The sequence below is a fragment of the Triplophysa rosa genome, linkage group LG2, assembly GCF_024868665.1.
Source record: "Triplophysa rosa linkage group LG2, Trosa_1v2, whole genome shotgun sequence".
In the NCBI taxonomy this organism is placed as follows: Eukaryota; Metazoa; Chordata; class Actinopteri; order Cypriniformes; family Nemacheilidae; genus Triplophysa; species Triplophysa rosa.
In genome coordinates, this window is record NC_079891.1 from 5,364,374 (window position 1) to 5,381,485 (window position 17,112).

Genomic DNA, 17,112 nt, shown 5'->3' on the forward strand with positions numbered 1-17,112 from the left:
AAACAAAACAAAAAGGTGGTTCTTCTCTGACTGGTTCATAGCAAAGAAGATGTTTTGAACTTCCAGACCCTCTCAATTGCACGCAACAGAACTAATATACTGTATTTTTATTTAAGCAAATAGAATGACAACTTAACTTGGCACTTGGTGATTGTTTCTATTGTAAGAGCAGCTTTGCCATTTTGTGTTGTTTTGATAATCAGCCTAAGCTGGATCATGATCCTACTGGTTAAAGACCTCTCAGTTTAAATGAGCATGGCATGTTTAAGTTCAGGTGTCTTTATAACCAGTCAACCAGAATTTATACTGTTTGGACATGTTCCTCAGAGAGAAGGAAACGCATGGCTTTTGACTTTACAAGGATAATACAGATACTATCTTTACACATTCAGATTCCCTGTGCACTGGACTCATGCTAACCTCCTGACTCATACCCTCTCTTTTTGTCTTTCTCGCTCTCTCTTGCATATCCAGGACACTGAGATCATCAACACGGCGGTTCTTACTGGCCGCACTGTGGCCATCCCGGTCAAAGTGGTTTCCATAGAGATGAACGGAGCGGTCACTGACGTCTCTTCCTTCGTGCAGTGCAAGTCGTTCAACGAAGATATCGTCAAGGTATGTCGCGCCCGCGCCAAGAGGTCCAGTCAACCGGGATTCCGCTGCCTCCTGTATGCATTTATAATGAATTGCATCACTTAGGAGATCATAAAATGCCCATCGAAAGCTCATTTAAGTGGAGTTTTGATATGCTCTTGTGGCCATTGCTTTTCTGATCCCCTGAAGGGATCGTTGGCTTTTCAATCCCAGACAGTTCATCAGAAGTGTTTAGCGTGCCGCGAAACAGCGTCTCTCTCCGCTTGGCAACACTTGACCTGTGTTTAATATTTCCAAATGAAGAGTCCCACTGAAAGCGCCGCAGTTGGGTACGGAGGCCCTTTTTATGAGACTAAGTGAAATGACTCGGGCATCCAGAGAATCAGTTGTAAATAGAGTCCGGACTCGTGGGGGAAATTGAATTAAATACTCGAATGAAGTTCTCATTTCAATTTCACCGCTTGGCTTATGTTTTTAAGTTAAGGAATCCTGCTTTTACTCTTGATGAACAAAGTTTATTAAGATTTAAGAAATTAAATCTTAATAAATTAATAAAATAATTTAATAAAAGGTAAAGACTACATTTACTATAAATAGCGAACATGAAACAAGCATGCATGATGTTGTGATGAACATCGACTGCTATTCAGTAAATATTAATAAAAATAACGTAATAAACAATATTATCTAAAGGCAATACATTAGTGTTTATTATAGTTTTTTTTTTTCAAGGAAAGACCAAATTTCAGTGAGCTTCCGTACTGCATGTGCCACTCTGAACTTAAAGTCCCCCTGTGTTCGATAATTTTATCCATTAAGACTAATCTTTGACCATCATAATTACATATTTAAACCTTTTTTTCTTGTGAAAATTATTTTTCCTGTCTTAAAATAGCTTGAATGGAACTGTACACATATGCAGATATAGGAATATGCAAATTAGCCCCGCCTCCACTCAATCGCACTCGGCAGTTCAGACGCTGCTAAAACTGAAAGTGAAACTAAAAATGAAACTGAGAGCTGACACAGTAGTGCAGCGATTGTTTCAGCACAAATCTATGCGCCATCTTTGCATATTTATGCCTCAAACTGCTGATCCACAGGGGTCAAATGAGTTGATGTGATTGGTTACAGGTTTATGATGTCATTAACTGGGGAAGTTTTAAACTGCATTTTTAATCTGTCTTTGATAAACTGCAGTTTTATGAAGAAAATACTCTGCAATGCTTTAAAATGATACATTTGCACATGGTTTGTCTCAAAGCACATTTAAAACACCATATAAACAACATAAAGACGTGATTTTCACCACATGAGGTCTTTAAAATCTTCACAGCGTTTGTGAATGAATCCTCTCGTGGATTAATCAGTTCTGCCTGTTTCCTCCCAAGATTCACAGTATCTCTATCTAAAAAGAAAATCTGTGGATATGCGGAAGTACTCGAGCCGAAATGCTGATCAAGAATCAAGAAATCTCTAGGTTTTTCCCACGTGTTTTTCATTTGCGTGGGAGCAACATCACAAGCGCACATGCAGTTTAAAGCAAACATGCCTGCTCTCATAATTCACTTCTCTGTATTGGCACCAGGGGGCAGTTGTTTTTCCTGAAGGCTCGTAAATACATAAATACAATTCCAGCCTCCTTAAGGAAAGCAACAATTTCACTCTTTTCTATCTGCTCCGTAGCACAACAAAGCTAAAGTAGAAATCCACTTCAACTATAAACTGTATCTAAATCGTGAAGAAATAACATTACGCCTCAGTGTGTCATCTGTCTGCGAAGATTGAGATCCATAAGCCGTCCGAGATGGGGCCAGTGGGCATGCGTTGTTTATCTGTCCTGAGATTCAGAATAGGCGCGTGTGCCGCAGAGCCCGGGCACAGCATTAGTTTCGGTGTTATTGAGTGGCTTTGCTCGGCCACCCGGGCCATTGAACTTTGGAGGCTAATTCAAGATGAGCCCTTCAAGCTGAGACAACATGAGTCCTGACAGTTCAATAAAACGCTCGGTGCAGTGCCGAAAAAAGCGCCATACACAAGACAAAGGTTACGGGCTCCAGTAACATGTTATTCAAAAGGTATTCATGAGTGTCTGTTATAACAAAGCTTTTTCCCCGGAGCTGAAGCTTTTACTTCGGGATGACAGATGGGCACATGCACGACTGTGACAATGACGTCAGATGCTTCGTCCACAGAGTGACTTTTAATATCTTGTTTGCTTGAAGGTTTCAGATTTGACAATACAGTCTGTTAAACCCAGCCAGGTGTGTCTAATTTTGCCAAACATTGTGTGTATGTAGACACATATTTCACTCATGTAAAAATGCTTTTTAGTTTCGTTAACTTATGTTCAGGGAATGTTTGCCAGCTTTGTCTCAGATCCCTGTCTTACAGTCAGTCATGTTTTTGGTCATGTTTATTTCCTGTGGTGCTCAAATATAGAAGTGATGCCTCACTTGCGCGAACTAGCGCGGCACATTTATCACATAATAAACCAAAATGCGTCCCTGGCATCTACTGGCTAACAGTCGCTATTTTAATTGGTTTGCAAAAATATTCCGACAAAATGTGTAGTGTGCACTAAATGATGAGACGCTGTGGAGCTTTGTGTTTGCGAGCAGAAAATTGTGAACAGTTTGTCCCAGCTGATGTTACATCTCTAGGCACTGATGGTCACAATGGCCATCTGAGAGCGCACACATTTGATATGTTTACTGATTCCAATATGAGCAGTTGATTTAATAACAGCAAGTACATATATCATTTTTATCTTTCGTATTTAAATTGACAGTACTCCAAAAATAACAATTCTGTCATTTATTCAACATCATGTCATTTAAAATGTGTGGAACACAAAAGAAGATATTTTGAGAAATATCTCGGTGGTTTTGTGTCCATACGATGGACGTCAGTGGGGTCCAATGTTGTTTGGTTATCAACTTTTATCATAATATTTTCTTTTGTGTTCTGCAAAGTGAAGTCACACAGAGTTGGAATGACATGAGGGTGAGCAAATGATAAAATATTTTATTATAAATATTTTATATATATATTTGATTAATATTTTAATATTTATAGTCCTATTAAGTTGCAACACAGTCTCACACGAACTGTAATCTATTCATTTGTGTTTACTGACACGAATTTCCCCCCTTTTTGTGTCAGTCAGCACGACTTTAAATCTAATATATTTTAATATGCGGTATCTTTCATATGTATAAATATATATCAACGCAATCTGATGGGAATTCATACCTATTTTACAAGGTGGCTCATTCGTGTGAATTCCTGTTCCCTACGATCTCATTGGTATGTTTTGTTGTGATTTGACTTTTCCCCTGTGACGTTAGGTTTAGCGGCGGGGTTAGGGGAGCCATTTATCATTGTTTTGCCACCTCGTGAAAGTCTCCTTTTTAGCAAAATTAGCCATTGCCGCTGTGATTTTGGGGTTTGGGGTGAAGTAAGGTGTTGGTTAGCCACATCCTAAAATATGTACGACTTCTTTTGATATGTGAAGTGAAAGTGACCTATTTGTCAGGAATGGTGACCCATACCCGAAACGTGACCTCTGCATTTAACCCATCCAGAGAGTAGTGAACACACGTACACCCGGAGCAGTGGGCAGCATTCACTGGCCCTGAGAATCGAACCGGCAACCTTCTGGTCACGAGTCCGACTCTATAACCATTAGGCCACGACTGCCTGAAAAAAAAGGTTGTGCTCACTGACACGAAAAAATGTGGGGATATTCGTGTCCAAGAACATGAGTTAATAGATTCCAAATTTTGTGTCTATGCAAGTAAGCAAGTATATGTCTTGTATGGTATATGCTGTATGGTCACATAGAATATTCTTAGTCTTATTATTTTACGAACAATTCTTTTTACAGGAGGTCTTGTACATAATGTACACACAAACATTGACACACATTTTTTGTAACAAATTATGAAGCCATGCAAAAACAATTATATCATTTAGCAAAAATGCTCACATATGAATAAATGATGGGAACAAATTCTTATGTGTGGTCACAGTTTAATATTTTTGTATGTCACGCTGTGCAGGGCTTGGTATGGTATGGTAAAAATAAAGTAAAAAGTATAATTACTTTTACAGTTAGTATTGCTATTGTAATTTTTTTTACATTTTACAATAATACCATCATTTTCCTATTTTCTACATTTTCTTTTTGCTTAAACCGTTTGCTAATCTGTCTTAATTGTCTCGACTGTTCTAAAATGCATCTTCTGTAAAGTTGCTTTGCAACAATGCAAAATGATGAAAAGTGCTATGAAAATGTGAGTTGAATTAAATGTCCCTTCTGTTTGGATGGTTACGGTGGGGCTTGTTGGACTAAACACAGCTGGCGGGTGTTGAGGCTGAGGGTCTCTCGATGGGCGGCACTATCCTGACCTCGCCCCCTACACTCCTCTGAAACCACGCGAAGTGCCAGGGCAGATTAGCGGTTCCATGGCACGCTTACCGCAGGCAGGCACATAAAAGTACTTTCAGCTGGCCCCTGCTAACTAGTGACGCCCACAGTCCTTAACTGCTTTTGACTTGGAATTATCCAGCCAAGTTTATTAGAAGCCCCAGGAGCAAGCGGGTCAAGACTGAGTTCACATCAACAGAAGTGGCTCAGCAGGAACACGGTTAAGAGACCGTGGAGTGCTGTTGGAACCTAAGAGGAAATTTCAGCAGAAATGTAAAGGTGAAGCGTGTAATTCTGTCTCCTCCAGTGTTACCAAGAGATGTTGCGAAAACACGGCATGGTGTTAATTGGCTAACGAATTTGCCAAATGATTATTGGTCGGTCTTTTTTTGTTGAGAAACTTTTTTTTCTTTTTTCTTAAATCATGCTATAACAGTTTCTTAAACCTTAGATTCAGGCCAAGCCATGAAGTTTTTCGTTTGAACATGAAAAGCTCTCTCTCACCACCCTTTCAACCCCCATATGTCCGTTTTTCAGGAGTATGATTCATATTTTTCCACTGAATAACAGTGAGTTTCCAGCAGGGTCTCTTAAAGGCTACCGGGGTGAGAGTCATCTCCTCTGATCAATTCCCTGTATTGATGGTATGTATAGGAGTGGGAGCTGTCGCCGAGACCTACATATTTTATTACACAGATATCCCCGCTGTGATGAATTCATGGGCTTGGCTAGACTGCAACTGCCGACCTCCATTTGAGGGAGATTAGGTTCTCTGATTACAGTGTCAGCTGCCTCGGACCCCCAGATAAATCATAGATGCTATCCCAAAAGTAAAGCTTAGACTGTCTATTACAGTAAATAATTTCTTTTTAAAAACTGCTGTGTGTATAAGGAATGTGTTGGTGGACCTGGAGGAATAAGATAAAAGCAGATTTTCTGGTCTCTTTTGGTGCGTCTCTAGGTGTAGTAATGAAATTGCCTAGAGACTTTGAAATCTGAAAATGTACACGTTTTGGTGTGTATATTGGAGTTTGTGAGACTTGGGAAAAAATGAACGGATTGAACTGAATAACAATTTAAGATTTGAAAAAACGTGGATAAAAGGAGGATAAAAGCTGTCAGACGTATTCTTAAGGGGTGTTATTTTAAGAAGCATGTATCTAGTAAAAAAGATTGTGTTTGTTTTTATGAAATGTGTGTGTTATTGAATTGAAATAAATTTAATTTAAACTGCCAATTTAGAAAGTTGCCATTCATAACTTTGTGGTTAATAATAAACAAACATCAGTTATTGAGCAAACACATAAGAACCAGTGTTCAAAACTGTCTCTAATTCACTTTCCTAATTCACAAAGGTAAACTCAAAATTATGATGATTATGACAGATTTTGTGGTAAATATTAGTTTGACTTTTACCTAACCATAGGTAAAGTAACAATTTTATTTTTAAGTTACAACCAGAGGTAACAATGTAGATGCAAAAGTTATGAATTGCAGCTTTAACTACAACTGATGATAAAAATGAGTCTTGTTCAAGAACAGCTAGACAGAATGCAACTTTTTTTAAAGGGGTCATATGACACGGCTAAAAGGAATATTATGGTTTGTTTTAGATGTAATGCAATGTGTATACACGATTTAAGGTTAAAACGCTGTATTTTCCGCATGCCGTGCATGTTTGTATCTCCTCTTTGCCCCGCCTCTCTGAAACGTGCAGATTTTTTACAAAGCTCATCGCTCTGAAAAGCGAGGTGTGCTGTGATTGGCCAGTTAACCAGTGCATAGTGATTGGTGGAATACTGCAAGCGTGTGACGGAAATGTAACGCCTCTTACCATATTTGGAACATCAGGTTCCAACGCAATTGTACTGACAGGTACGCCCACCTTACTGCCGTATACATTTGGGCGGTCTTAGCACGAACTGACGTAGATTTGTGGGGGTGTGGTTACACGAGGCGTTTCAGGCAGGTCTGGGTGAGCATTCGCTTTTAGATAGAATGCATCTTTTGTTCCGACACTTACATATTTGCAATTTTACATGTCTAATACATGCATGGGCAACTTATAATACACCAAAGACACAGAAAAATACGACCCCTTTAATGTGACCTACTTCCAAGGGCAAAATAGGGATTAAAAATGAAACAACTAAAAATAGCACATTTATTTTTTATTTATTTATCATTTTTCAATATCAGAATCAGGATAACAATAAAGAAAAATACACAAAATACATGTCACAGTGTCATCAAAATAAACAGAATACATACACAAGAAAAATAAAAACAATTAGGGTTGCACGGTAAACCGGTTCTGGAAATTTACCGGTACATGTTTGATTTCAAACGGTTCAATACCAGAATTTTGCTTGTTTCGGTACTTGAAACGCTGCTGTTCCAGAGTTCACCACTATGCAGCAGTATGCCGCAGAACCGGCAACATAGAAGAACAAGATGAATCGCTCTACAAGCACTTTTGCGACCATTTAAACTGAGACACTGAGTGATTTATTACAAATTCGGCTCTTTCTACTTTTGCTGAGAGATCTTTAGATTGTTTTACAGTTTTACGTATATTCTACATGCTACGATGTGTCTGTACATCCCCATTCAAGAACATACATCGCATATATAACATCATCTCTGTTCCAGACATCTCAGTGAGCCTACTCATCATCATGAAGTTCTCTTTCACGTCTTATATATGTTCTTATACTGTCAAATACACACGCTGTTATGTCAAAACACAAAAAGTTCACATAAGCACAGTCCATTGTATTTTAAATGTATATCTGCATCAAAAAGAATTAGCCTTAAAGTGACAGTAACCTAATAAATCTGTGTCACATATTAAAGAGAAAATGAAACTTTTGTAGCTTTATTTAGAGTCATTGCATATTTATTTAAGACTGTGCAGTGTTTTATTTGTATTGATCATTCAGTTTTCATCAGAAATGCTACTGTTAAATAGACCTATGTGAAACATTTAATTGTTGTTCAAAATGTTATTGTTCATATTTGTGGGATTATGATGATAAATCTATATAACCAAAGCATTTTTAATAATACAGTGTAAAAATAAAAAAAACATTTGTTCATTATAAAAATAGCCAAATAATACATTTTTTTATGTATTTCAATGTTCATTTTGTTTAACTTTAAATGTCATCTTGAAGCCCCCTTGGAAGTCAGCTCAGACCCACTTGTGGACCCCCCTGTTGCGAACCACTGATATAGGCTATTGACTTTGAAGGTTTTGTCAGCGACTCTATTTAGTAAATGTACTGTGAATTATCTTCATTCTGAAGGCAAATGTTGACATATGCGATTAATGTGATAAAGCAAACAGCATACCAAGTAATTGATTTAAATACAGTTTTTATCTGATTGACACCTTTCTTTGATGCCTACTGTCATCCACTTGCTCTTCCATGTGAAGACATGTTGAGTCTGTTTGTTGTTTAGATAATATTCCCTAATCTGTCTCTGCTCTCTTCGACAGGTGTCCATGAATTGCGACTACGTGTTTGTGAACGGGAAAGAGACGCGCGGCTCCATGAACGCCAGGGTGATTTTCATCTACGAGCACCTCAGCGCTCCTCTTGAGCTTACTGTGTGGGTACCTAAACTGCCGCTTAAAGTGGAGCTGTCGGACAACAAGCTGAGCTTCATCAAGGGCTGGAGGGTTCCCATCCTGCCGGATCGCAGGTCAGACATACCTTTCTCTTACAACTGCACTTGCCGTTGTGTACAGATGTTTAAATCTTTGTTTTTGTGGACTCCCTGCTGGGCGTTCTAAAACGGTGTTATGATTGAATTAGTGGAGTTGTTAAGAGCGTTTATGTTAGGTCACTAAGGACTTGGTTAGTTACGATTGAGCTGATGTTGCACGAGCGCCAAACGCTATTCTTCATGCCGCTCTTTTACTGTGATTATGACAAATTGAAGTTGTAATATTGTCACCCGCTCTTGGCAGAAGATCCCTCAGCACAGGCAGTTTTCAAGATGAACCTCTCCAAAATGATTTATGATATAGAATATTCCGGATGCTTACTGGTGTCATTATGGCTCCCGTAGCGGGCTCATTCTTTTTTGATGTAAATCTCAAATTTAATTCATTAAAATGGACTATTTAAATAGGATTTGGTTATGCTAATCCAATTTAGGAGGAAGTTGTCATCTACCTCTAGCCTAGGGTGGTGTGACGTGGATATTCAATTGTACAGAATTGTTATTTCCTTTGAATCTGTCGCCATTTTTAAAGGTTAAAAAATTCCAAAACAGCTTCTTGGATTGTAGATTTGACAAAACGGGCCCATTAGTTTTGGTTTGAGTGTTTGTTTGCATGCTGTGTCAGTGTTCATTCATTATGTAAGAAAAACCTAGCTACTGTACTAAAAACGTTTTGCTATTATCAAACCTTCGTATGTGAAAAATCTTGCTGTTTTTTCTCTCCGTTCAATACGAGATACAAGTGTGTCATTAAATTTACATCTGACCTCAATTTGAGTTGCTTTGATTCAGCATCCCCCAGTATCCAACATTCCTCTCTCCTCCGTTTTATTCCACTACATCGCACAAGGTTAAGACGTGTCAACGGGCAGATTTCTGGCATTGGCCTTTAACACTCTTTGATTGATGCTAGTTCTATCAAATGGACGCTGATTTTTATTGGCTGGACAGGCTCTGTTGCATGAAATGTGCAGTTTTCTTGACATCATAATGAGCTCAAGAACAGATCCAATCTTTAAGTGTGTTCCTCGACTGCGAAGCTCTTATTAACCTGTATGAAGAGATAAGATCACATGTTGGGCTTGGTGCTCGACTGATCAGAGCTCTTGTTTTCGACCTCCATGGCAACAGGAGCCTAACGCAGAAAAGATCAAGATGCCGTTCAGCGATTGCTTTCCAATTTTCCGAGTATCTTTCATGAGACTTGTGCCTGCCAGACTCTCTAGGTTGAGAAGTACCAGCGTGTTCCCTTACATGATAACTCATTGCTTGGCATTCAGCTCAATTGAAGGTAATGGACGGGCAGGCTATGGTCTGTCAGTTACAAACAGACAGCTGTCTCTGACATCTCCAGTTATCTGATTAATTAGGTGTGTGTGTGTGTGTGGAATGGCAGAAGTGGCATTCAGCTCTCAATACTCCCCACCCCTGCCACGCTTTCTCTCTCTCGCGCTTCACACAGTGACATTTCTCTGAGAGAGATGGATTAGATGGATTCTGTGGGTTGGTATGTGTGAGGCATGCAAGAACCTTCTTCAAGCAGGTCTAAAGATGATGTGACTTTTGTTAATGGCAGCCCTCTAAAAAACGTTGTGTGTTATTAGACGGATCTGAATAAATTTGATGAGTGTATAATATATTCAAATAATAATTTCATTTTGTTATATCAATTATTAATTATTTGCTTTTTTATTTTATTTGTTTATTATATACAACACAATGTCTTCATGCGATTAATTAATTAATTAGCTATTTAGGCAATTCTTACGAAAACACTGAAATAGCATGACAGATTTCAATTATAAAACATACAATTAGGTAACACAAAAAAATGGCATCATAAAGATAATGGTCTAGTTGCACAAGATGGCACCGGTGAGCTTTTGTGACACCAGGGTCGGCAGACTAATTTCCGGTCGTAAACACTATCGTGTTGTTTTGGCTTAACGCAGTGCTCAGCAATGTAAAGAGGATCTGTCATATCGCTGAAATATTACGTTCTTATTTTTTATTTAAAAAACAACCATATTTGCCAGCCAAAAATGCTCTTTTTTTTCCCATACAGTGTTACACGACCGGAAATTAGTCTGCCGACCCTGGCGTCCCAAAAGCTCACCGGCGCCATCTTGTGCAACAGAGAATTGTGTTCTCTACCTTGGACAAAACATCATTTTGACATAGGAATTCATTATTTATGTATTTATTTCTTTTCTGCTGAAATTCTCTTTACTGTAACACGTCCTGATTTGTCTGAGTGCATTATATGCTGTAATTTAAATCTAACAAAAATGGATAAATCGATATGATGCGTGAATGTATGACAACTGTTCAAACGACTTTTTTTTCTCTCCTATCTCCTCAGAACGGCCCGAGACAGTGACGACGATGATGATGATGACCGCAAAGTGAGCCGTGGGTGTACGTTACAGTACCAGAGGGCCCAGGTTAAAGTTCTGACCCAGTTCCACACTACATCTACCGAGGGCACGAACCAGATGATCACTATGCTGGGTCCTGACTGGCAGGTGGATGTAACAGAGCTGGTCCAGGACTCTCTGAAGGTAGTGGATGCCAGAGTGGCTGAGCTGGTGGATCGAACGGTGCTGGTGGCTAATGAGTTGGGATCATCCACTCTTAAGGTAGAATATCACAAATAATGGACCATGTTTACTGGATGAATGCAGGATTATTGATTTGAAGGAGAGATGGGTGGATGGATGGATAGAGATGTACTGTACTGTTTGTAGGTTTAGGGTCATTTTCGCTTTCGTTTTTTTCAACATTATAGAGTAGTAATAGTAATCTTCAATGAATTTATAGACAACTATGGGAAATTTAGGAAAATCCTAAATAAATCTTCAGCGTATCCAACCTTTGCATAGAATTTGCAAAAAAATGACTCTTGGCTTTTCATAGACCAGTTTCTTGAGGTCTCAGACTGCTTTTTAAACATGAAACCGAGAAACTATTCAAATGCGTATTTAGTCCCAGTAGTTTATTCAGAGGCTTGGATGTTTGGAAAGAGAATCTGTCTTTTATAAAACTTCACATTAAATTAGCGAAATCATTTTTAAAGTGAAGTTTTCTTTCTTGCTATTTAGTCAGGACACAATTGGTTCATTGTGAGAGCGTTTTGATCGTTCCTGACAGCTTGAGCACAGCTCGTCATGACGTTGCCTGTTATTTTGTTTCGGGAAAGTTTTTTTCTCACCATAAACAAATTTGTACATGAAAGCAAAAGTTTGCTAATTAAACTAGGGAAAACTGCAAAGGTTATTAATAATTAATGGCTAATGCAGAACTTATGGCCAGTGTGTGCTGAAAATACCCAAGCTATGAGTACAAGAGCATCATTCCATCAAGACGCAAGGCAGCATGAGAAATATGAATAATATTGTTTATAAGTCAACGACATCAGGCATTTTCTAGCATATAGGGTGGTTCTTTGATCTTCATCTTTCACCCCATCACTGTAACCTGAGCACAAAGATTCAGCAGCTTTCAAGAAACATGTTCTATCGTTTTTATGACGATATTGTTGAATCCCTCTTCGTTTTCTTTCCATGGCTTAATTGGCTTGCCAGGTTTACAGACTACCATAGTAATTACTGTAGACCGGGCAGATCCTTTTTGTCCTTTAAAAGCTCTCTATTCAAGCACCCAAAGCTCTAGTTGTTAATACAAACATCAAAAGCAGGTGCATCAGCAAGTATAATAAAACTAATGGCAATCGCTTGGATGAAATTAAAGAAGCTATTCTGGTAAGAATGTTGTTTTGTTTTTGTGTCAATCTGTGTCATTCTTTTCTCTCCTTCAAATGCACTGCATCTTTGAAGCTCGCCTTTTTAAAGGGATAGTACACTCAACGTGAAAATTCTGTCATTATTTACTCACCCACAAGTTGTTTTGAACTTTTTGATGTTCTGTTGAACGCAAAGGTGGATATTTTGAAAATGTGTGGAAAACCATTGTCACAATAGGGCACCTTTAACTACCATAGCCGTGGCAGTATTTTTACTATAGTAGTCAATAGTGCCCCAAAACATTCTTCTAAATATCTTTCTTTGTGTTGAACTCAAATTTATACATGTTTGTAATAGTTTGAGGGTGAGTAAATGATGACGGAATTTTAATTTCTGGGTGAACTATCCCTTTAAGAGATAAAAAAAAATGCAGGGACAAAATAGTTCAGTTCAATTATGCATTCATCTGCCTTCACCCCTCGGGCTACAAGCCTTTCCAAGCAGAAGAGAGGCGATGTGTGAGAGATCTAATGTATAGAACTGGAACAGGCTTTTCCAAAACATTAGTGCACTGGGAAACAAACACTGTGTATGGTACATACGAGTTGAAATTTTGGACTGGACCAGAAGCCAGAGTTGAGCGCTCTACAATGTTTTGGGCGAAACATGCCAAATGAGAGCCGAGCAGAGTCACTTCATGGACATGAGCTCAGAATCAGCACCACGGCTAGTTTATAAACCTGCATGAGTGACGAGAGCTTTCAACCGGAGATGGGTATTTTTTGAAGAGGGAAGTAATAACAGGCTGGATGAAAATGTTTGCTACGGAGGCTGGAGATTTTTGAACACCATTAAAAGTCATTATGGTCTTTATTGGGCTGAATTATCAAGAGCGAAATTTGCTTTGCTTTCCTCCCGTGGAGCCGAGTGTGATTTGAGTGAATTACACGCAGGTATTATTATTGTTTCTGGCTTGGAATGGCTGTAATTGAAGAGTTAAAATACTGTTCTGACCTCAGTGATGGAAATGTCCTTTTGGTCATTCAAACTTTTGTGTTTTTGACAGAAGAGTGCTGCCGAGAAAATCTTTTCTTATTCCTTTTCTTTATTTTTCTGCTTTTAAACTACTCCTAATACTTAGAATTGCCGTAGCGCGGGCTCTTGAAGGGTAAATTACTTGTGATGTTTCTTATTTGTAAGTCAATTTAGATAAAAGCATCCGCTAACCAGTGTTGGGTGTAACTAGTTACTAAGTAATTAGTTACTGTAATTAAATGACTTTTCTTTTGAAAAAGTAAAGTAAGGCATTACTCTAATTTATTCTGTAATTTAATTACAGTTTCTTCTGATGTAATTAAACTAAATACTTTGTGTAATATATGTGTGTGTGCAGTAGTGGAATTGACATCAAAATTCAAAAAGTCTAACTTTAAAATCTGTGCTTTAATGTATAATTCTCACATTTGTAATACTTTGGTCAGTTAATAAGAGTACTTTATGTAGTTTTATATTATTTATTTGAATGAATTAAAAGAGCTGTTTCATGTCTATCCTTGAATCACTTAACTAATCAAGGTGGATGTAGGATATAGAAAGTAATGAGTAATAAGTAACTAAATACTTTTCGGAGAGAGTAATTTGTACAGTAATCTAATTACACTGAAAAAGTAATTAACTACTAGTTACTAATTACATATTCAACAGAGTAACTTGCCCAACACTGCCGCTAACAATGTAAACATGCTAACAATGTGACATGATCCGAGTCGATGTAAACGTACTGTTTTTAAAAATGAAACTTTTCAATACTTCCCCATCTTTTTCAAGGCCCTCTACATAGCCTGCTCCGTTCCTCGCAAAACGCATTTCAAGTTAACCTTTCTAAATTATGTAAAGAGAAAAAAAGAACCTAGATTGAGGCTCATCTCATCTAACTTGGCATTGCGGGGCTCTTGGGATCATTTTACCATTTAGCAGAGAAACGCAAGGAAAAAGTGTGGTGCCACCCCACTTGACTTCTCACTCCGTAGGTCCCCGGTGACCTTTAACGGCACTATGAGGTGAAGACAGGGCGTCATAATGGGTTTGAAGTGTCAGATAGAGGATTTATGTGGATTAATTCGGACTACTGGCCGTTCTCTTGAGAAAAAGTGTATTTTCCCATGCTTGTCTTGCTTAGTGGAGTGTGTCTTGAATGTGAGGGATTACACACTGCATGTTTCTATCTTATTTCATATTGCCAGATTTCTTCTTCTTACGACTGCCATCACTCTTAAATGGTCCTTGAAGACACACACTCAACTGTATTTAAACGCATTGTTTTGTTGGTTTCAGGTTGAATCCCCGCTTGCAGTGGAGGCGGTGCTGGGCGAAACACAGTTCTCTGTGGTAGACGAGAAAGTGTCCATACTGGAGCTACGCGTTCATGCCATCTCTGGACTGGCACTTAATCTGCAGCCAAGCCCTGGCAACAGCCATACCATGGTTGCCAAGGCAACTGGTCTGCAGACACTCTCCACTCCTAAGCAGGTATACACCTTGATTGTTTTCTTCAGGAATAAGTGATATTTATTTTGTTTTCTCAGTGCTGTGTTCAATCCTGTCGTGTATTATTTGATTAAAATTGTATCTGGGGGATTTTTCATAGTAGTGAAGTGCTGATGGTTTTTATGAGATTCTTAAGGTATGATTATAGCTTGGTATATATTGAACCTGATTGACTTAAATTTGGAAAACTCATACTAGCTTAGGTTGGTCAAACCGGTTTTCGAAATTTGATTTGATACGAATATTGGTATGAATCGGTGGAATGAAAAGTGGGGAACATTTGCTCATGAATATTAATTAGGTGATATAACATTCATCTAGTAGTCTCTGGTGAAAATCAGTTGTCAGTCGAAGAATATCGTTGTTGTCCTTCTGAAACCTTGTACTGTTTTTTAGGAAATGGAAGAAAACGCTGTACATTTTAAATGATTAAATACTGTTCACTTTTGAATCCTTTTTATTGGTTAGGTTTTCACAAAACCCAATGACAAACATAAAGGGCGGCTAATAATAATGATTTATGGCTAAAAATAAGCTTTTTGAGAAGGTTTGAGAAGGACAGCAACGATATAAGTAGTTTGTTCGTTCAGCCCACGCTCTTCTGCTTGATCCTCAAGTCTCCATTTTATGTGGCCGGCCACAATTTGGTCTTCACCCAACAGCGGAAAGGCTTTAGGTTTAATGCCTAGTTCCCATATCTTTGCATAATTGTCTAAATATGACAATATCATTCATCATCACACCCGACCGCAGCTGAGCCTGGAAGAAAGCTCTAACCCTTTGCCCCCTGCAGCTAATTATTCCTGTGACATTTATTTGAAATTCTTCCTTGTTGCGCAGGATCATTCCACTCCTAACGCTGACTGAACGGAGCCTTATATTGATGAATCCAGTCTGCACGAAGGTTACCGACCATTGGCAAATTAGCTTCAATGCGGTCTTCTAGCTGGCCCCTACTGCTTTAATAAAGGCTTGTTTGGCATTCAGACACATTCAGATTTCCCATAGTATCAGTGCACGAAACAAGCATGCATCTCGCTTAACAAGAAGCCGGCACAGCTCCCGCTCTCCAGCGCTCTCATGTGGGAGCTCTCAGGGGAGCTCCGCGCATTTGCGCTATAATCTTTTCAAAGCATTAATTGGAATGCATTTGCTCGTATTTTCAAGACAGGACACTTAACGGTGCCGCGTTAATTTATGCGATGTCTTGGGCAGGTCACGACACCATGCCGCGAGAGCTCGGGGCCTTTTCATTCAAGCTCTGTATTTAGACCAATACCCAACAGATGAGGGTGGCTGCTTGCGTTTCATGCATTCAAATACGGTGGCTCTAAACCCTCTCCGCACTGTTCTTTACCACCTTTGGTTTTAATTAGCGTAATGTATCAGCGTAAGTGTTTGTGGAGGCTGTGCTACAAATATCAGTGATGACCCTCCCCCAGCGCGGCTGCTCTTACTCCATCACCTCAGATCTCAAGTGCACTTACCCCTGGAGTCACGAAATAACAGCAAAAATCAACGGTTTCAGGTTTTTGTTACCATTTCTGCATAGTATACTTCATTGTGAGTCACAAGCCGGGTTTCCATGACAGATTTGCTCAAAACTTTGATCGTTTTTAAAGGAGGAGTGTGGAGATTTTAGCGACATCTAGCGGTGAGGTTGCGAATTGCAACCAACGGCTCACTCCCTCCCTCCCTTTCGAAGCACTAAGATGTTGTCATGTTTTTGCTTCTTCGCCGAATGAGATAACGTATTTACTAGTGCTGTCAATCGATAAAAACTAATCTGATTAATCTGGATTAATCGCACATAACAATAATGTTTTAAAATATACTTTTACATTCTAATAATTCTCATTTAATCTTCAAATTAATGTAGAAACAACAGATTTCTTTAACAGCATCATTTTATGAATGAAAGCCAACATTCTGATAGAGCTGCAACTGATGTCTCTATTAAATATTTTTTTTATTTTTTTTATTTTAACACTTAATTATAGCCATTCAACAGTATAATTGAGAGCTATCACGTCTAACAGGTAGAAAATATACAAAAATTGA

At 38.6% G+C, this 17,112-nt stretch overlaps 1 protein-coding gene across 2 annotated transcripts in view; it reads left to right on the forward strand.

The window, feature by feature from the left end:
• The window catches only part of tmem132e (transmembrane protein 132E), a 300,639-nt gene that overhangs the window by 277,856 nt on the left and 5,671 nt on the right, over positions 1–17,112 (forward strand). For both annotated transcript variants that reach the window (XM_057355354.1, XM_057355347.1), the window contains exons 5-8: positions 475–618; positions 8,532–8,737; positions 11,124–11,400; positions 14,839–15,033. In XM_057355354.1, the coding sequence (XP_057211337.1) occupies positions 475–618; positions 8,532–8,737; positions 11,124–11,400; positions 14,839–15,033 (822 nt within the window). The remainder of the gene's footprint in view (positions 1–474; positions 619–8,531; positions 8,738–11,123; positions 11,401–14,838; positions 15,034–17,112) is intronic.